General features: G+C 45.6%; 1 protein-coding gene across 2 annotated transcripts in view; it reads left to right on the top strand.

Annotated features, from left to right (window-relative positions):
• Positions 1-22,372, top strand: part of LOC143961988 (NACHT, LRR and PYD domains-containing protein 3-like) — a 174,766-nt gene that overhangs the window by 101,829 nt on the left and 50,565 nt on the right. For both annotated transcript variants that reach the window (XM_077471331.1, XM_077471332.1), the window contains exon 6: positions 3,208-3,351. In XM_077471331.1, the coding sequence (XP_077327457.1) occupies positions 3,208-3,351 (144 nt within the window). The remainder of the gene's footprint in view (positions 1-3,207; positions 3,352-22,372) is intronic.

Here is a 22,372-nt window from a genome sequence, read left to right as displayed (position 1 = left end):
CTGATTCGCAATCACGGTTATCAGACACATGTTTTGTCATGTGACAAAACACGCTATAAACACGAATCCATCAAAGTCACATAGGAATGCTTCTCAGTAAAGTCATTTTGAAGTTGCACCTGGTCGCCGGGAAGTTGTAGAGCAAAGTCAAGCTGATAGTGGCTGCGACTTTCATGTTGTGCTGTGTGAACCAGAGCTAAATGGTGGTTCCCACTAAGGATGAACCTGCGAACAGACTTAAACTTTGTGTGAACTTTAGAACCCTATTAAAGTCTATGGGACTCGAACGTTCACAATCTAAAGTTCTAATTTTAAAGGCTAATATGCAAGTTACTGTCCTAAAAAGTGTTTGGGGACCCGGGTCCTGCCCCAGGGGACATGGATCAATGCAAAAAAAAGTTTTAAAAACGGCCGTTTTTTCAGGAGCAGTGATTTTAATAATGATTAAAGTGAAACAATAAAAGTGTAATATTCCTTTAAATTTCGTACCTGGGGGGTATCTATAGTATGCCTGTGAAGGGGCGCATGTTTCCCATGCTTAGAACTGTCCCTGCACAAAGTGTCATTTCGCAAGGAAAAAAAGTCTTTTAAAATCACTTTGAATTTCCGGCTCCCGTAATACAGAGAACACTGAATGAGTTTTCTTTGTATTACAGAGCGAACAATTCATTCATTGATAAAAAAAAAAGCTTGGGGTTCCCCTAAATTCAATGATGAGGCCCTTCAGGTCTGGTATGGATATTAAGGGGAACCCCGTGTCAAATTTTTTTTTTTTTAATTGACGTGGGGGTCCCCCTAAAAATCCATACCAGACCCTTTATCTGAGAACGCAACCTGGCAGGCCACAGGAAAAGAGGGGGGGATGACAGAGCGCCCCCCCTCCTGAATCGTACCAGGCCAAATGCCCTCAACATTGGGAGGATGCTTTGGGGGTCTGTGACCCCTCAAAGCACCATGTCCCATGTTGATGGGGACAAGGGCCTCATCCACACAACCTTGGCAGGTGGTTGTGGGGGTCTGCGGGCGGGGGGCTTATTATAATCTGGAAGCCCCCTTTAACAAGGGGACCCCCTGATCCCGGCCCCCCCCTGTTTGAAATAGTAAGAGGGTACAAAAGTACCATTTCACAAAAAAAGTGTAAAAAATGGTTAAATAAGACAAACACACTTTTGAAAAATTCCTTTATTAAAAATAAAAAATAAAAAAAAGATTCCAGCGGTGGTAATCCACTCTTGCTATCCAGCGATGGATGATCATCTCTCCGGGGTCCAGCGATGGCTGATCTGATCCAGCGATGGGTGATTTTCAGTCCAGCGCAGTCCATCCATGCATCTGTCTTCTGTCTCCACTGAGGAGACTCTGCGGGGATCGCGGCGCCTGACGTTTCTTATATTAGGAGGGTGGGGCCACCCGTCACCTGACCCCCCCCCTGACGCTAGTGAGGGAAGCCAGGGCTTCCCCAATGACGTATGGGTGACCCTGCCCCCCTCTGATGTAACGCTGTAAAGCGTCAGAGGGGGTGGGGTCAGGTGACGGGTGGCCCCGCCCTCCTAATATAAGAAACGTCAGGCGCTGGGATCCCGCATTGTCTACTCAGTGGAGGCAGAAGATGGATGCATGGATGGACTGCGCTGAACTGAAAATCACCCGTCACTGGATCAGATCAACCATCGCTGGACCCCGGAGAGATGATCATCTGTCGCTGGATAGCAAGAGTGGATTACCACCGCTGGAATCTTTTTTTTTTTTATAAAGGAATTTTTCAAAAGTGTGTTTGTCTTATTTAACCATTTTTTACACTTTCTTTGTGAAATGGTAAGGATACTTTTGTACCCCCTTACTATTTCAAACAGGGGGTGGGATCTGGGGGTCCCCTTGTTAAAGGGGGCTTCCAGATTATGATAAGCCCCCCACCCGCAGACCCCCACAACCACCGGCCAGGGTTGTGGGGATGAGGCCCTTGTCCCCATCAACATGGGGACATGGTGCTTTGAGGGGTCACAGACCCCCAAAGCATCCTCCCAATGTTGAGGGCATGTGGCCTGGTACGGTTCAAAAGGGGGCACGCTCTCTCATCCCCCCTCTTTTCCTGCGGCCTCCCAGGTTGCGTGCTCGGATAAAGGGTCTGGTATGGATATTTAGGGGGACCCCCACGTCAATTTTTTTTTTTTATTTGACGCAGGGTTCCCCTTAGTATCCATACCAGACCCGAAGGGCCTAGTAATTGAATTTAGGGGAACACCACGCTTTTTTTTTTTTTATCAATGAATGAATTGTCCGCTCAGTAATACAGAGAACACTCATTGAGTGTTCTCTGTATTACGGGAGCCGACAATTGAAAGTGATTTTAAAAGACTCTTTTTCCTTGCGAAATGACACTTTAAAGGAATATTACACTTTTATTGTTTCACTTTAATCATTATTAAAATCACTGCTCCTGAAAAAACTGCCGTTTTTAAAACTTTTTTTTGCATTGATCCATGTTCCCTGGGGCATGACCCAGGTCCCCAAACACTTTTTAGGACAGTAACTTGCATATTAGCCTTTAAAATTAGCACTTTATATTTCACCCATAGACTTGTAAATGGGTGTTCCGCGGCTTTTCGAATTTGCCGCAAACAGCCCAAATTGTTCACCCTTCGCTGAACAGGAGAACAGGCAATGTTCGAGTCGAACTCGAAGCTCATCCCTAGATCCCACATATCACCTTCTACACAACTTCTGGTAACAATCACATCATTTACATCATATTAACCCTTTCCCTGCCCCCAATTATACCATTTATCACACAGAACATTTGTAGGGAAAGCTTCATGTTCAGAGATCTGGGGGAGGGAAATAATGTCAGGGGTGTGATATCATCATCCCAACATTGGAGGGACCAATTGTCTGCAGAAGTGGGCGGAGATGGGAATGTCTGGACTGCATTTTATATCTGGAACTAAAGTGGTGTTCCAGGATTTTCCAGAAGCTGAATGGAGACCCCTGTATACATATTAGGGGTCTCCTTTAAGTTTTGTCTGGCGTGTGACTTCAAAGACCACTCATAGCCACCAATGAGAAGTCCTCATCAGGTCCAGTATGAGACTGTAGAGCCGGAGGGAAGGCAGCCATGTGGAAGGGAAATGTTGAGGGTTACATTGTTATTCTTGGTGTCAGAGGTCATACATTCTTGGTGCTAATTATTATCTCATTATTGGCTTTTAGATTTGAGGGTTGTACTATTTCCAGTAAAGATTGTCCGGGAGAGGACAAAGCAGAAGAAGAAGATTCCTCCTCTTCAGGATATAAAATGAAGTCTGATTCTCTTTCCTTTCTGGTGAACCCGGAGAGTAAAATTCAGGAATTACGGTAAGAGAAATGTGTGATGTGCCGTGATGGGGAAATGTGACCTCTTGTGATTGTTCCCGTCTCTCAGTGTCTCCTTCTATCTCTGGGTGTCCTCCATCCTCACCCATGTAGAATCTTCCATCACCTGTCCTCTTCTCATGTCTTCTCCTCTCTCTGAGGGAATCTTTCTCTTTGTAATCTCCATCCATGGGATTTGGGGTTCCCCTTATAGTAGAACAGTGACCAGGCTCTGTACATATGGAATGACCATCCATATTCCTAACAAGCAGGAAATCCTGATTGGCAGCCCACGACTTCTGCAGCGTCTGTACCTCCCACATTCATTGGCCAACCCGGAATTCAGGTGGAAACAGGGGATTTTAGTACCCTTGACTAGGGATGAGCCGAACACCCCCACTTCAGTTTGCACCAGAACTTGTGAACAGAGAAAAAAATTTGATCAAACACGCAAACACCATTTAAGTCTATGGGACACGAACATGAAAAATAAAAACTGCTAATTTTAAAGGCTTATATGTAAGTTATTGCCATAAAAAAGTGTTTGCGGACCTTGTTCCTGCCCCAGGGGACATGTATCAATGCAAAAAAAGTTTTTGAAATGGCCGTTTTTTCAGGAGCAGTGATTTGAATAATGCTTAATGTGAAAAAAATGAAATACTCCTTTAAATATCATGCCTGGGGGGTCTACTTTGTCTGCCTGTTTTCCCCATGTTTCATTCAAAATTGCTCATGGCTGTAATGTATTGCCAGATCCCGGCAATATACATAAAAAAAATTAAAAAACCCCAGGTCTGGTATGGAAAGTAAGGGGAACTCCATGCCAATGTTTTTTTTAACCACTTCAATACAGGGCATTAATACACCCTTCCTTCCCAGACCATGTTTTAGCTTTCAGTGCTCTCACAATTTGAATGGCAATTACTCAGTCATTCAACACTGTACCCAAACAATTTTTTTATAATTTTTTTCGTACAAATAGAACTTTCTTTTGGTGGTATTTAATCAGCACTGTTTTTGTTTTTTTTTTGCGACATAAGTGAAAAAAGAGCGGAAATGTTGAAGTTGTATTTTTTCCCCACAATTCTTGGGGGAAAAAGAAGAATGTGTTTGTTTGTTTTTTTGCTAAATTTTCATAAAAACAAGTTATTTCTCACATACAGCATATGTATACTTCCATACTTCCAATTACACCCTAAAATACATTCTGCAACTCCTCCCGAGTATGGCAATACCACACGAGTGGGACTTTTACGCAGCCTGGCTACACAGAGAGGTCCAACATGCAGGGAACCCCGTCAGGGGTTCTAGGAGCATAAATGGCACCTCTAATTTCCTAATCACCTATTACATTTTTGAAGGCCCTGGAGCACCAAGACAGTGGAATTACCCACAAAATGACCCCATTTTGGAAAGCAAGCACCCCAACGTCTATTCCATGAGGCATATTGAGTCTTTTGAACAGTTCATTTTTTTCCACAGGTCTTTGGAAACGTGGAAAGAAAATGAAAATATATTTTTTTTACACAAAGTGTAATCATACTGAGTATGGCAATACCGCATGTGTGAGATTTTTACACAGCATGGCCACATACAAAGGCCCAACATGCAAGGAGCACCGTCAGGCATTCTAGGAGCATAAATTACACCTCTAATTTCCCATAGACCTATTACATTTGTGAAGGCCCTGTAAATGAATTACACAAACTTTTCTTTAAGGCATCCTGTAGATGTTTCATCCTCTGCTTCCTCTGCGAAGGCAGGATGAGTTCTGCAACCTTATTGTTGTAATATGGATCAAGAAGGGTTGCCAGCCAGTAATGATCCCTCTCCTTAATACCACAAATCCTAGGGTCCTTTTGCAGGCTTTGCAGAATCAGGGAGGCCATGCAATGTAAGTTTGCAGAGGCATTCGAGTCTTCTGGGTCACTAAGGATCACATTATCCGTAACTACCTCCTCCCAGACATGTTCCAATCCTTGGGTTTCTGGGGACTGCAAAGCATCCCTTGAAGACTGCTGCATGTTATCCTTGAATTCCATGCTGACACAATCCTCAGCTTCCTCCTTCTCTTCTTTCTGTGTGTTTGACTCGCAGAAATGGTATCTGGATAAAGGGGGCCTTGAGAGGAAAGGAGGTCCTCCTCTTCCTTCTGCTGTTCTGCCTCAAGTGCCCTGTCCATGATTCCATGAAGCGTGTGCTAGAATAGAAGGACAGTGTCACTGAAGCATGCATTGTTGCTGCTCACCATCCTTGTGGCCTCCTCAAATGGTGACAGGACAGTGCATGCATCTCTGATCAGTAGCCACTAGTGTGGTGAAAAGAAGCCAAGCTCCCCTGACCCTGTCTTGGTGCCATACTTGCACAGGTACTCATTGATGGCCCTCTGCTGTGTGTGAAGCTGCTGCAGCATTGCCAACATTGAGTTCCACCTGGTGGGCATGTCACAAATGAGGCGGATGATAGGCAGGTTGCATTCCCTTTTGAATGTCAACCAGCCGTGCACTGGCATTATATGACCGTGGAAATGACCATAGACTTTTCTGGCCTGCCACAGGAGATATTGTAAGCCTGGGTACCTGGTCAAGAAACACTGCACCACCAAATCCAGGACGTGTGGCAAACATGCAACATGGTCAAGTGTCCCTGTTGGAGAGCAGAGAGAAGGTTGGTGCCATTGTCACGTACAACCATTCCTGGCTGAAGCTGACATCAACCACCTCTGAGCCTGCACCTATAGAGCTAACAGAATCTCTGCCCCAGTGTGGCTCCTGTCCCCTATGCAGACCAACTGAAGCCCCGCATGACATGTTTTTGCCTGACTGCTTGCGTAGCCCCTTGAGCGTTTAGAGAGCACTGGTGGTTCATAGGACAATTCTGCAGAAGAGGTCATAGAGGAAGAAGAGGAGGGAGGGGAGCATACAGATGTTGTATTATAATCACCACTAGCTTTTTGGAGGCGTGGTGGTGGTGGAACAAGCTCCAGCAGTGCGCAGGAGCACTAAGCACTAATGTGCCGCGAGTGGCGGCTCCCGTGCGCGGGAGTGACGTCATTGCGGCTCCGTCGAATGACAGCGCCGGAGCAGCGAGACCCACCAAGAAGATGGAGGCTCTGTACACAAAGGGACATCAGTGACTTCGCTGGCTCCTGTGTCAGGTACTACCCATACACCACATAGATAGCAGAGCTCCCAGGTGCTCGATCCACAGTCGCTGGCTGAGTAGAGTAATATAGAAAAATGATCCGCACTTTGGTTGTTTTTAAAATGTCTTAATTTTATTGAATAGCCACAGTGAACAAACAAAGAGTAAGTCAGTTGATGCATTTCAGCCTATAAGGCCTTAGTCATAACCATATTACAGACATAAAACTTTGAAATAAATAGCTCTAAAGATCACAGGCTCCACCCATTGATTGTCTTAATTGACCGCAGGCAATTATCCAAAAAAGAGAATCAGCTGCAATACATATAGGGTGATCCATCTGTATGCCACTAATTTTCCCACACCTTGTAGTGACAATATGCACATGCATGTACACTCATATATATATATATATATATATATATATATATATATATACACACCATAACTTATGAAGGTCTCCATTCAGCCATCCAATTACATGCGAAAATACTAGGAGACGTACACACACAGGGAACCAGGTGAGAACCCCCATGCCCCATGCCTTGCATTTGGGATGTTTGTTTGCAGTAATGTTCCTCTATACGGGCTCTCAGAGGATGTGTGGTACAACCTACATATTGAAGGCTGCATAAAATACAGGTGATCAGGTAAATTACATAGTTTGTGCCACAGTTGATGTATTGCTGTATAATGAACTCTTCATCTGTGGCTGTGGCAACAAACGTTTTACCCAAAAGACACAAATTACAGTACCTACAGGTTTTTGTATTACAAGGGTAACTTCCAGGATAGGAGAGTCAGGTGGGTTGGCATTGTTTAAAAGAATAGGTGATAGTGCAGTCCCTAATGTGGGCACACATCGGCTAGAAAAATGGCAACCTGCTTGCAAAATCCCATTTAAATGTATACAGTATTGGCAGATTATTTTTTATTATTCTAACTGATGATATTCTTGGGAAAATGTAGTTACAAATGTAATAGGATTGCCCGTTCTTCCATTTCTAGAGTTGTAAGGTTTATAAGATTTATTCTTATTTTTATACTCCTCTCTTGGTTTTAGGTTTATCTGATGCCACATATACACGATCGGAATTCTCGTCGGAAGAAGCTCTGATGGTTTTCCTGATGATATTCCGACGGAATTCGGCTCAAGCTGTCTTGCCTACACGCGGTCACACCAAATTTACGATCGTTTATAACACGTTGACGTGCAACACGTATGACGACACTAGAAGAAGGAAGTTCAATAGCCAGTAGCCAATAGCTTCTGTCTCGTAGTTGAATCTGAGCATGCGTGATTTTTGGCGTGTCGGAATTGTATACACATGATCGGAATTACCGATAGAAAGTTTTTCCGTCGGGAAAAGTGAGAACATGCTATCAATTTTTGGCTGGCGGAAATTCGGACAGCTAAATTTCGATGGAGCATACACACGGTCGCATTTTCCGATGAAAAGCTCTCATCGGTCTTTTTCTGGACGGAATTCCGTTTGTGAGTACATGGCATGACAGTAATTCCTCTGTCCATTATCAAAACCCTTTCCAGTCCTTGGTGTATAACAGATTTGTTATAACCTCGGTCCAATAAGCGCTGATGAATGTCCTTGCATTCCAGCTCAAAGGATGAGTCTGTTAAACAATATTGTTTGGCTCGAATAAACTCCCCATAAGGGATGGCATTGATGGTGTGGGATGGAGGACATCTGGCTGCAAAAAGTGTAGTGTTACCAGAGCTTGGTTTCCTATAAGTGCATGTTGAAACATCACCTGTAGTTGGATCGCCCATTAGAGTGATGTCTAAAAAGTTGATACTGAAAGCATCATGCTCAATTGAAAAATGAAAATGTAACTGATTGTCATTAAGGCATGTCCAAAATTCATGTAATCCTATGGTGTCACCATCCCACACCATCACAAGGTCATCAATATAGCGACCATACCATACAATCTGCCTGACAAAAGGTTGCTGGGAGAGAAAAACATGTGTTCCTCCCACCAATCCATGTAGAGATGCGCCATGGAAAGTGAGAATCTACCACCCATCGATGCCCCACAGCGTTGGACATAATACACACCATTAAATAAAAAATAATTGTGCTTTAATAAGAGCTCAACGCTTAACAAAATAAACTCCTGTAGCTACTGAGAATAGGAGCTATAGCGTTGAAGATGATATTGGATGGCCTGCAATCCAGCGCTGTGGGGGATCGACAAATAAAGTGCCCTCACATCCAGTGTAGCCCACACATAGGTGGATGTCCATTTGACAGATGTAATATGGGATAGGACTGTGCTCGTATCTCTAATGTAGCCAGGCAATCTGTATACTAAAGGCTGTAGGTGCCAGTCTACCCATTTTCCCAAATGCTCCAATAAGGAACCAATTCCGGCCACAATTGGTCACCCCTGTAAAGGACAATCGATTTTGTGAATTTAAGGGAGATGATGGCACCTCAGGTTTATCCACAGTTTTGGATGACAAAACTCTCATACTATTATTATTATTATTATTAATTTATATAGCGCCAACAGTTTACGCAGCGCTTTACAATGTATAGTGCCCAACTGTAAAAAAGGGTTGATTGAAAAGGTATAGTGGGATCGTTGGACAGGGGACGATATTTATGACTGTCACTAAGCTGTCTAATAGCTTCAGATCTATATTGTTCCCTAGTCATCACCACCACTGCTCCTCCCTTATCTGCTTCCTTTATCACTAACCCCTTATTGCTTTTTAACTGCTGTAGAGCCTGTCTCTCTTCCTTAGAGATGTTTGTTTTCCTAGATGTTAAGCTACATTGTTTCAATTGTATAAATTCCCCTTCTATTACAGCCTGAAAAGTATCTATAGTGGAATTTCTTGCATTTACAGGGTAGAAAAACTTGCCCCCATATTATGATGTAATACATGAAACTCCATAGGAGCCCATATGTGACTCAGAGTGCAGCTGATTCTCTTTTTTGGATAATTGCCTGCGGTCAATTAAGACAATCAATGGGTGGAGCCTGTAATCTTTAGAGCAACTATTTATTTCAGTTTTATGTCTGTAATGTGGTTATGACTAAGGCCTTATAGGCTGAAACGCGTCTGACTTAATCTGCGTTTGTTCACTGTGGCTATTCAATAAAATGAAGAAATTTTAAGAGCAACAACCGGAGTGCAGATAATTTTTTCTACAACATCCCTGCCCATGCCTGCTGGACCATGAGTCAGCGGTAATATGAACCGTTCTCCTGATTGACCTGTCTAATAAGGCCAAAACATTGCCTTCCACATGGCAATAGAGAGCCGGAATGGCCTTACATGAAAAGAAATGCCATTTTGGAACCTGCCACTGTGATACAGCACATTCCACAAATTCACAAAAGGGTGCTGAGTCTACCAGCTGAAAAGGCAGCAGTTGTAGTGCTAGCAATTTTGGCAAAGCTAGCATTTAGACGCTGAGCATGTGGATGGCTGAGACCAAATTTCTTTTTACGGTTCAGCATCTGGGGTAAGGAAATTTGCCTGCTAAAATCAACTATTGTGTGTTGCTAGCAGATTGGCTGCAAGTACTTGTGACACCTATTTCTATACCTTCATTCCTCTCAGTGCATGTTTATGAGAGGGCTGGAGGTATAGTAGGGTTTGAGATCCCAGATGAGGAGCAAGGAGAAGTCTGCCCTTTTCTAGGATGTGGGTGTTTCAGGTGCTGCTGCCAATGGACTGCACGGCAGGTCATCATATGTCTGGTCAAGAAGTTGGTGCCCAAGTGGCTGCTGTTTTGGCCATTCTTGATCTGCTTCAGACATAGGTTGCAAACAGCAATGGTGCACTCTGCTGCACACATGTTTAAAAAGGCCCACACCAAGGAACTTTTAAAAGTTAGCAGGGAGCCACCAGTGCCCTGCACCTGCGGAGCTCTGTGGTATGATGCAATAGGGTGGCTGCCCTTAAGCTGCCCCTAGAGGACATCCTGCCTTGTTGGAGTTGTGCCTCCTCCACCTCACTTTGTTCCTCTCTTCTCTCAGGCACCCAAGTATAGTCAGTGACCTCATGATCCCCTCCCACCTCATCTCTGGAGCAAACTTGGCAGTACAATGCAGCTTGGGGAACATGACTGCCAGTTTCTTGTCTTTTTGTGGCACCCACTCTCTCTAAGGTCACGTTACTCCCTTCCTCCACCTGGGAACCATTATCAAAGCCTTCAAATTGCTGTGCATCCTCCAGCAGCATGTAACTGATACTGTGGTTGAATAATTCTAGGGGCTTCTTAATCACAGTGCATTATGGGGTGTTCCGCGGCACTTAAATTTCCCATGAACGCCCCATATTGTTCGTTGTTCGGCGAATGGTCGAACACTCGATGTTCAAGCTCATCCTTACCCTTGACTTTTATTTGCTGTTTTTTACAGTAAAGATCTGTAGAGCTCTATTGTGGACCAAAGCAATTTATACGCTGGTCAATTTATCACCACAAATCCTCATTTGACCCTTGCCAGAGAATGTGTCTGGAAACCTCTTACCGTTCCCAAATTTAAGACTTTTCTGGACCTATCTCTCCTCAGGGGCATTACTAAAAAGTGTGAGTTGCAGTCATATTGGTCCACTGACCCAATTTACTGTATGCCGTGTTCTCTACTTCCATGGCCAGGGCTAGATACAAGCAAATCTTGTGGTTTATGCACTTCAACGTCAATGAACTCTGTCGTGCTTGGGGTGATCCTTAATATGATCGGCTCCGCATTATTCGGCCCCTCTAAAAGCACTTCAACCAACAATTCGCAACCTTGTTTTTTTCTCGATCAGATTGTCTGCGTTGATGACTTCCTAATTACATTTTCAGGCCTTCTTCCTTTCAGTTTCTCCCCAGCAAGCGGGCCACACGCTATACATATAGTTTTATGGTTTACGAGGGAAAGGATAGTCACACAACTGCCCAGGCTACATAGGGGGCAGCGGTAAGATTATTTGGGACTTGTTGACACCCTTATTCAGAAAGGGGTACCATTTATATGTGGACAATTATTACACAAACGTGCTACTTTTTAGTCACCTTTTTGATTCTGGAATTGGCACCATGCGATCTAATTGCCAGGGCTTCCCCCATCGACTTTTAGATTACAGAATTAGATGGGGGAGAGAGCCTGCTTGAAGTATAAAAAATCGCTTGCAGTAAAGTGGAGGGACACACAGAATGTTTTTGTTCTGTCCTCCATTCACGCAGATACGACAGTCCAAATTCCAACAGCGACTGGTGTTGAGAAGCCCCCCTGTGTCCATGAATACAATGAATACAACCTTAACATGGGAGGGGTGGACTTCAATGACCAGATGATGGCATTGTACTTAATTGCCCTAAGGCCAGACGGGACAATAAAGTGTCCGTATACTTATTTCAACTGTCTCTGCTGAACGCTTAAGTGCTATACAAAGCGTCAGGATGAACTGGATCCTTCCTAAAATTCCAAGAAGAGATCATCACAGCCCTTCTGTTTTCAGACAGTGCTGTAGCCCAGCTTCCCAATGCAAATGCAGTGAGCCGGCTGCATGAAAGGCATTTTCCGGTTGTCCTCCCTGGTACCTCTACAGAACAGTCTTCTGGACCGTACCTTTTCCACTTTAGTAGGTATTGTACTTGTTTGTGCCTTCTCCTACAATCTAGAATGGCCTCTACTTCTAACTTCCAGCTCCTCACTACCATCAATAAGAACAGGTTCTGGTGGCCTAGACCCTCTGTCAGGGAAGGGATCGGATACTGCAGGTTTTAACAGTGAGATGTGGAACACAGGATGGATTTTCAATGAGTCAGGTAAAGATAGTTCATACGATACCTCATTTCGTTTCCTCTTTACTGGGAATGGTCCTATGAACTTGGGTGCCAACTTTCTTGATGGACATGCCATCCTGAGGTTGATTATGGAATGTCATACCTGGTCGCCCAACTGCAGATTCAGTTCCCCTCTTCTCCTCCTTTTATCAAAAGTCTTCTTGCTGTCAGCCTGGGTCTTCGTCACTGCCCCCTGTAAGACCTGGTTTTTGCAACTGAGGAAATCCATGGTGCTCTGGACTGCTATAACTGAAGATTCTGGAAAAAAGTCAGGTAGAAATGACAGGTGAAAGTCATAATTAGCATTGAAAGGGGACTGCCCTGTAGCTGAGTGACTGGAATTGTTGTAGGCAAATTCTGCTAAGGGCATTAATGACACCCAATCATCTTGAACAAAGGACGTGAAACATTGAATATATTGTTCAAGTTTCTGATTAGTCCTTTCTGTCTGCCTGTTTGTTTGGGGGTTGTAAGCTGAGGACAAGGCCAATTCAATTTTCAAGGTTTCACATAAGAAGCATGAAGTGAATTGAACACCTTTATCGGACACAATGTTTGCAGGGACTCTGTGTAGTCTGACAATTTCCTTTATAAACACTTTGGCAGTTTCCATAGTGGATGGGGTGCCTTTTAACGGCAGGAAATGGGCCATTTTGGACAATTGGTACACAACTACAAAGACTGCAGTACATCCTTCAGAGGGAAGGAACTCTACTATAAAACCTTGGAGATCATCCTACATGGTCTATCAGGAACAGGCAAGGGTGGAGGGGCAGAGCTGGAAGCCAGAGTGGACGGTGGTGGGAGATAGGAGCTCTGCCACAGTGGATGATACATCACGGCTCACAGCCCATCTACAGAGGCACAAATAGCATCCACAGAGAGGAGACAGAGGGGCACACAGCATAAAAGAAAATAGAAAGAGGGACCAAGAAAACTCACTGATTTCTTCCCCCTAGCGGCGGGCCAATAAATCCAAAATGGCCCCCAGGAGCCACTCATCCTCATCTGCAGCCAGCGTGCTCGGAGTCACAACAAAAAGACCATCCACTGCAATCCTCTCCCTTTAACAGCCCGGTCAAACAAAAAAGGAGGCTTGGGGAGGAAGAAGAGGCTCTAGATGATGCAGGGAATGGAGGGGAAAATATGGGGGGAATCCTCCACATATGGCAAGCACCTTGATGCATTCCCCACCTCAGGGCAGCCCATTCTAGACACAACTATGAAGGAGATGCTGCAAAAACCGTGGGGGGGGGGGGGGGCTCTATCATGATATGGCAGTCTTTATGCATTCCACACAGAGAAATGAAAGAGTTCAGCAACAGGTTAGAATATGTGGAGCAGAAAATGGAAGAAATCACTCCACTTAATGAGCTGGTAGATGCTCACTTTGATGTGGATGAGGAGCTCAAAGCCATGCGTCTTAAAATGGTGGATATTGAAGACAGGGCTCGCAGGAACAATGTTAAATTCAGAGGGAACCCTGAATCGATTAAACCAGCTGACCTTTGGAGATACCCATGTCTCAGATTTACGGGTCCCTACTGGTTGCGGCCGTCCCCGAGCTGTCCTCCCTCCGCAGGAAATGGGTGGAAGACATACCGGGGCTGGATGATGATGACTGGAGGGAGATCTGGGATTTTCCGTTTTCCCCTTTGGTTTCGGCCAGGGACAAATTGGTCCAATACAAAATTGTACACAGAGCCCACTACACGCCCCACAGACTGCACCAGATGTCGCTGACGCACTCCCCGGCGTGCTGGTGCTGCTCCTATCAGCCGAGAGACTTCATTCACATTTTCTGGGCTTGCCCAGTGATTGTATGCTTTTGGAAAGAGGTTCTCCTGGTGATAGTTAAGACCACTGAGGTTAATATTCCTTACGATCCTAAATATTGTCTGCTGGGGCTGGCGGAACAAATGTCGATCCTCAGGGCTAGGAAAACACTCATATCCCTGTTACTCTACTATGCACGCAAGGCCATCACCATGACCTGGAAACAATCGTCTCCCCCCTCTATCAAATTCTGGAAAAACCTGGTGAACGCTAGCTTACCCCTCTATAGGGCCACCTACTTGAGCAGGGGTTGCCCACAGAAATTTGAGAAGGTGTGGAACCGCTGGTTGGATGATAACACTACGGCAACGGATGTAGTGAATAACCCATAGATTTAAAAATACAGGCTCTGGTATATAATATTATAGCATATCAGTGGATAAACAGTATATGCAACATTTAATACAAAATAGGTTACAGGAACAATTTACAAGTACAGCACTTTTTCAAAAGTTGCAAAATAGCACCCGTTGAATCAATAAAATAAATATAACTTTTCACGGATTTATCTCTGCTTCTTGTTGCTGCCTGAAAACCCCAAGGGGAACTCTTCTTTTTTATTCTCTCTTGAATACTTAGGGGTGTGCAGCTAGCTCGTTTTTCATTAATTTATTTACATTTATGCACTTTTTTCCTCCTTATGTTTGTGTTGATTTGCCCTGTTGCGGTCGGTTGCTGCATCAGAGGCAGAATATATGTTATGTAATGTGCCTTTTTGCAGCCTGTTGCCACATTTGGAAGTTTGCCCCTGTGTGGGAAATATTGGGCCCCTGCATGGGCAATTTTGTACGTCACCAAAAAATTCAATAAAAAAAGATTTTACAAAAAAAACAAAAAACAGCTGACCTTTCTGCGTATTTGCAAAAGCTTATGACAACAGCCCTTCCATCCTTGGGACCAGCTGACATAATAGGCAGGGCTCACAGACTGCCTAAACCTAAACCTAAATCATTCCTGCCTGACCAGGTCCCCAGGAACGTCATTGCAAGGATCCACTTTTATCATGTTAAAGACCAACTGATGGGATACGCTAGACAGCATCCTGCAATCCCAGACCCTTTCACAGGAATTGCACTCTATGCCGACTTGTCTAAAGCTACACTGACGGTGCTGCACAATCTGGTCCCTATCACCAAAATTTTGCGTAACCACAAAATTCTCTACAAGTGGGGCTTTCCGGCCAAACTGCTGGTGGATATGCATAATAAATTGCATTTGATCAATTCACTGGAGAAAGGCATGGAACTCCTCACAAAATGGCGCCTCCTCCCTGAGAATGGAGACCCTGCATCCCCTGAGCTCCTCCAGGACAGATACACTAATAATCACCAAAACCGGCAGGGTAATTGAACTACTCCTGTCTATAGTCCTGCAGGATCACCCGCAAGCCTACCACACTACTCAGAGCCACTGAACCCTCTGTGCCTTCTAGTCTAATAACATGCATTTCTATTGGAACACCCTATCTCCCGCTCTTTGGCTGATTTAAGTACTGTTCTTTCCCCAACCTCATTAAGGTGATGTTTCCCATAACCTGCTTTTTCAGCAAGTACTGCTTAACTGTTTTAAGTTACTGAACAATCCAGTTTGGTATTTTTTTCTTGTTTCTTTTGTTTTTTTGATGGTTATATTGGAGGACTTATCTCTGGTCATACACATGTCATACCAAACATTAACAAAACTTCTCATACCAATTTTTACCACTAGATGGCGACAAAGCATGTACTACCATTTGAATGGAACTTAAAGAGGAAGTAAACCCTGATGAGTTTACTTCCTCTTTCATTCCCTGCAAAGGCAAAGCATAATGGACTACTATGCATCGCATAGTAGTCCATTATGTGTCACTTACCTGACACAGGAGCCAGCGATGTCACCGCTGTCCCCTGTAGTCAGGCGCATCCATCTTCTCGGTGGGGTTTCGGTGGTCCGCTGCTGTCATTTGGCGAAGCCGCGATGACGTCACTCCCGTGCATGCGCATGGGAGCCGACACGCGCGGCATCTTCATCGTTGACGGTGCCGCGCTCAGTGCGCCTGCGCGCCACTGTCTATGGCGCATACGCCGTAGACAGCGGTGCCTGTCTTTCGGTAAATATCTCCTAAACTGTGTAGGTTTAGGAGATATTTCTTGGACCTACAGGTAAGCCTTAATCTAGGCTTACCTGTAGGTCAAAGTGTGTTGTAAGGGTTTACAAACACTTTAAAGTGGTTGTAAACCCTTACAAACCACTTTGACCTACAGGTAAGCCTAGATTAAGGCTTACCTGTAGGTCCAATAAATATCTCCTAAACCTATACGGTTTAGGAGATATTTGCCCAAAGACAGGCACCGCTGTCTACGGCGCATGCGCCGTAGACAGCAGAGCGCAGGCGCACTGAGTGCGGCATTTCCAACAATGGAGCTGCTGCGCGTGTCGGCTCCCGTGCGCATGCGTGGGAGTGACGTCATCGCGGCTCCGCCAAATGATAGCGGCGGAGCTGCGAGACCCCACCGAAAAGATGGATGCGCCAGACTACAGGGGACAGCGGTGACATCGCTGGCTCTTGTGTCAGGTAAGTGACACATAATGGGCTACTATGCATAGTAGCCCATTATGCTTTGCCTTTGCAGGGAATGAAAGAGGAAGTAAACCCATCAGGGTTTACTTCCTCTTTAAACTAATGTCATACAATGTTAGAGGCTTGAACAGTCAAAAGAAGAGCATTATGGAAAACGGCACTGGTCTTAAAATGCGATATTCTATGTGAGATGCATTTATCTAGCATGAAACCCCCAAAGTGCTCACACATAAAATTTAACGTATCTTTACATCCAACAATACTTCCAAAAACATGGTGTTTTAATTGATTTTCAGGACACTCTAACATTTTCTTTATTGCAGGACCATATTGACCCACAAGGACACTTTATCATACTGGTTGCAGAAATAGACCGGGTCATCTACACACTGGTGAACTTATATGCACCTAATGTAAAGGCAATGACATTTATTTGTAAAGTCTTTAAGCTAGCTAAAACAATACAAAAGGGTAATCTAATTATGTGTGGGGATTTTAATATGATCTTGAATGACTCCTCCTCGGTGGCCCACAGACATCTTTAGGATCTTTGTGCCATGAAGAAAGGCTCTTTGATCCTTGGCGATGCCTGAGAGCCACTGAGCGGGACTACATGTACTACTTCACGGTGCATAGTAGCTAATGTAGAATGTATACTCTATAGAAAGTCTGAAATGCTGATATCCACAACATCACATGATTGGACCATGAGCAAGTAACTATCGATGTTGTGGATACGAGCAAAACATCTCACAAACTGCTGTGGCGCAACAACACTTTCCTCCAATCACACCCCAAGATTAGGGATGAGGTAGAAGGGAAACTCAGAATATTTCCAATTCAATGACAATGGAGAATGCTCTCCCTTGACACCATGGTGTGCACATAAGTTATTCACTAGAGGAACCCTCATCCAAATTGCATTTAGAGAAAGGGAAAAAAACAACACAGCGCATATCGCAGCTCCATAAATCCATTGCTGATTTAGAGGCTCAACACAAAAATCCCATTACTACTTCCACCCAATTACTAGAAAGCCTTACTTCCTGCCATGAGGAATTGTGGCAGGAACTCAGGGCAGACTATGACACATTCTTCAAATGCATGAAATTGTCATTCTACCCTCAAAACAGGGCAGGTAAACTTAGCCTCCCTACACAAAAAAGGCAAGCGCGCTAATCTCACACATCTCACACATATCATACATCACCAAACTAACACCATGTTCCACAACCCTAAAGATATAGCCAACGCCTTGAGAGATTACTATGAATCCCTCTAAAACCTTAACAAAGACCCACACACCCATCAACTGACGGAAGTAGAGATAAATAACTTTCTACAAGGAATTCAGCTCCCTGCCAAGGATGTCACCACACTTCAAAAATTGAATACTCCCTTCACCATCGGAGAGATCGAAACTGTCATAAAATAGGCCCCAAAAGCCATAAAATAGGACTTTTCACTGACGATATCATCCTAACTATGACCAAACCAGAATCCTCTATTCCAGAAGTAAAATCCCTATTAAACAGATTTGAATATATAGTGGTGAACCATCCATGAGAAACATGAAGTTCCCAAATTCCTAAAATTTATAGAAAAAAATCTTTATATACAGGTACAACAGTACCCGCTGGTACAGTGGGACTTTTAAGGTGAACAAATGATTTTTATAAAATATTATTTATTAGAAAAAGTTTTTTTTAAAAACAACATGTAAACAAACGTGATGATAATCCATACAAAACATCAATGCATGGATGCATAAATATATATTATTAACAGATTTGATTATATGATTATTAAAATTTGCTCCATTAGCCTGACATGTTTCAGGAGAACTTCCATTCTTCAGAGGTGTGTTTAGGATAAAAGATATGCCTAGCGAACCAACACACATGGAATTATCCATTCATGTTGAAAAATCACTCCATCAGCAAGTGTTCTATCGCTGTTAAAACAAATTTTCTCTTATATTCACCGACCGACACAGCTCCTCTCTGTAACTAAATGGGTTGTTTAGCCTGCCATTAGGAGAACTAGGCAAAATTGTTACACAATACACAGAACTTTTAGTCCCGCCCCAGGGGGCGGACCCTGTGCTAAGCAACCCTCCCCACTGCTCCCAGCAGCCTCAGTTTTTATTTTGCCTAGTAAGGAGAATGACCTAGGAACCCTGTGGGCCCTTTTGGTCCATTCTTTTGATGCAGGTTTGATATTTTTTTTGTGCAAGATGAAAGATCCTGGGATCAACTTCCGGCTGAGTGACAGGCTGGTTAATGATATCCTTGTAGTCTCCCCAGTCCGGCCATCATGCGTGTGCAGGCCGCAGCTGAGGCTCGGCAGGCCACAACATGCCTCAGCTCCAGAGGTGGTCGGTGAGCTTCAATGCTCCGGGGTATACATATGACCGGGCTACTGCTGTCTGGATCACAGTATACCTGGCCAGCAGCTACCCTGTAACTGTGCAGGAGTAGGTCTGTGATGGAATGTCTCCCAGCTCTTCAAAATTGGTAAGTACGGCTCCCCCTGCTTAGGTGGGGTGAGCAGCTGGGCATTCTCTGGGGGGTCAGTTCGGGGGCCACCTCACCTCCTTATCTTCTCTCCCAAGTCCCTATCTCCCCTCATTCCCCCCTCTGAGGGGGGTGGCTGCATGAGCTGCGGGTGGTGTGTGTGTGTTCGTTGGATTCTCACTTGTGGGGGCTCTGTGCGGCTAGCGTTGGTCCTGGTCCCGGTTTGGGGTGTCCCAAAAGAGTCTCTGGGTTTGTTCTGTCACCGCATGGTGCTGGCCGGTGGCCATCTTGGATGTGGGAAATGCTGACTGAGTGGGCAAAACTTTTGACCGTAAATTGGGGGAACAAAACGCCTCCCCTGTCTGCGTGGAGCTAGCAGACCAACTGGTGCAAGGCCTTAAGTACGTTTGTGACACGGATACTCTCCCTCTGTTATGCAAGGCTTCATTGTCAGCTGTGGTGCTGAGGGGCCTAATTTGGCAAAAATGCTGGTTGGCTGACCAGACATCCAAGAAAGCCCTGATGGATCTTCCCTTCCTTGGCGAGCGGCTCTTTGGAGCCTCGTTGGATGACATTATTAAATTGGTGGTAAGAGTACCCTACTCCCACAGGCCAGGAAGGCTAAGGAGCCACACCGCAGGCAAGGGCCCTCCTTTTCCGCTCACAAGTGGATTTTTCGTCCGCCCGGTGATTCAGCAAAACCCCCCCCAGCCCGACGGGATGCCCATGGACGGTCAGAAGCGTCCCTGGAACCGCAAACCAACAAGCCTGCGAACAAAAGTGCTACTGCATGAAGGTTTGCCCCCACCCACATATCGGGTGGGGGTTGTCTTCGGGAGTTTGCAGGTTATCCGACCACTGGGTCTGCGATCTGATTTCCACAGGCTACAAGATAGAGTTTCTCTCTTGGCCGCCAAACAGGTTCTTCCCCTCCAGCATACCCGTATCCCCGGTTTACCGGGAGGCCCTGTTAGGGGCGGGAAGAGACTTGCTGACTCAAGGGGTGATTGTACCGGTTCCGGAATTGGAACGCTTCCAGGGGTTCTACTAAAATCTGTTTGTGGTTCCCAAGAAGGAAGGGGTACATCCGATCTTGGACTTAAAAGCCCTCAATCACTTTGTATAGAAGCAGAGGTTCAGAATGGAATCAGTTCGCTCAGTACTCGCTGCACTCCATCAAGGGGACTACCTGGCGTCCTTGGACATCCAGGATGCATACCTGCACATACCCATATGCCTTCGGCATCAAAAATTTCTGCGTTTGGCAGTCGGGGAAGCCCACTACCAGTTTGTGGCTCTTCCTTTTGGCCTGCATCAGCCCCCTGAGTCTTTACCAAGGTATTAGCTCCAGTATTGGCGTTGCTGAGGCAACGTGGGATCGCGGTCGTGGGTTACCTAGACGATCTCCTCCTGAGGGCATCTTCCACCTCAGTCTTAGAGGAGGATGTGGCGATCACTGTGCAGACCCTGCAAGAATTTGGGTGGCTGTTGAACCTAAAGAAGTCTGTTGTCGTACCGACTCAGCGCCTGGAGTACCTGGGTTTACTATTGAACTCCAGGGAAGTGAGGGTTTTTCTCCCCTCACACAAATTGCAGACTCTCAGAGCTGCGGTCAAGCTACCAATGAGCGAGTGGCTGTCACTCCGCTTTTGCATGCGGGTGCTGGGGCTCATGGTGGCCTCCTTCGAGGCGGTACCTTATGTCCAGTTCCACACCAGAGTCCTGCAGAAGGAGATTTTGCCAAAATGGGACAAATCTCCGTTGTCCCTGGATCGGCAGATCCAGGTGAGCCAACCAGTCAGGGACTCCCTGATCTGGTGGTTAAGGTCCCCGATGATTCAGTCCGGAAAATCGTTCCTTCCTCTGACATGGACAGTGATCACTACGGACGCCAGTCTGTCCAGCTGGGGTGGAGTGATGGGGATTCAGTCGGCTCAGGGCCTCTGGTCGATGGAGGAATCCATGTTGCCGATCAATCTGCTCGAATTGAGAGAGATCAGGCTGTGCCTCCACACTTGGTCAATGAGTCTTCAAGGGCGTCCGATCAGTATACAGTCGGACAATGCCACGACTGTGGCGTACATAAATCACCAAGGGGGAACAAGAAGCTCAGCCGCTGCTCGGGAGGTCGCTCACATACTTCGGTGGGCAGAGCGACACGTACCGGCCCTGTCGGCCATTTACATCCCAGGGGTGGAAAATTGGAAGGCAAACTATCTGAGTTGACAGATGCTGGACCCAGGAGAATGGGCATTGCATCCGGTGATATTCAGGCTGCTGTGCCTGAAGTGGGGCACACCAGATGTGGATCTATTGGCCTCCCGTCTCAATCAGAAGGTACCAAGATTCGTGTCCAGGACCAGAGATCCATGGGCTGGTGCGTCAGATGCGCTGGTGGCTCCGTGGGATCAGTACCAGCTGATCTACGCCTTTCCTCCACTGAAACTGTTGCCACGCCTGCTGCGCAGAGTGGAAGCTGAGGGGATCCCAGTAATCCTGGTGGCCCCAGATTGGCCTCAGCAGTCCTGGTACGCAGACCTGGTGCATCTGGTAGCAGACGCTCCCTAGCGGCTGCCACTGTGGGAGGACCTCTTATTTCAAGGTCCAATCTTTCACCCTGCTTTACCATCGCTGGCTTTAATGGCATGGCTATTGAGAGTCAGGTGTTGAGGAACCGGGGTCTGTCAGACTTGGTGATTCCAACTATGTTGAGGGCATGGAAATCTTCTTCGAGGAAGATATACCATCGTACTTGGAAGGCCTATATCTCCATGTGTGAGGAGAAAGGGTGGCATCCGCACTCCTTCTCTATATCCAGGATCCTGCTGTTTCTTCAGCGAGGTGTAGACCAGAAGTTGGCGTTGAGCACCATCAAAGGGCAAATTTCAGCTTTGGCTGTTTTTTTCCAGCGACCCCTGGCATCTCACTCATTAGTGAGTACCTTTGTTCAGTGGGTGCAGCATATAGTCCCTCCAGTGCGTCCTCCGTTACCTCCGTGGGATTTGAACCTGGTGTGGTCGGCGCTTCAGAAGCTGCCGCTTGAGAATATCAGGGAGATTCCCTTGTTGACCCTTTCACAAAAAGTGTTTTTTCAGGTTGCCATCACATCAGCCAGGAGGGTTTCGGAATTGGGGGCCTTGTCATGCAAGTCGCCT

The sequence above is a fragment of the Lithobates pipiens genome, unplaced genomic scaffold, assembly GCF_037356315.1.
Source record: "Lithobates pipiens isolate NorthernLeopardFrog02 unplaced genomic scaffold, aLitPip1_a1.2 Scaffold_8, whole genome shotgun sequence".
NCBI classification, from domain to species: Eukaryota; Metazoa; Chordata; class Amphibia; order Anura; family Ranidae; genus Lithobates; species Lithobates pipiens.
This window is presented reverse-complemented; position numbering and strand designations above follow the sequence as displayed.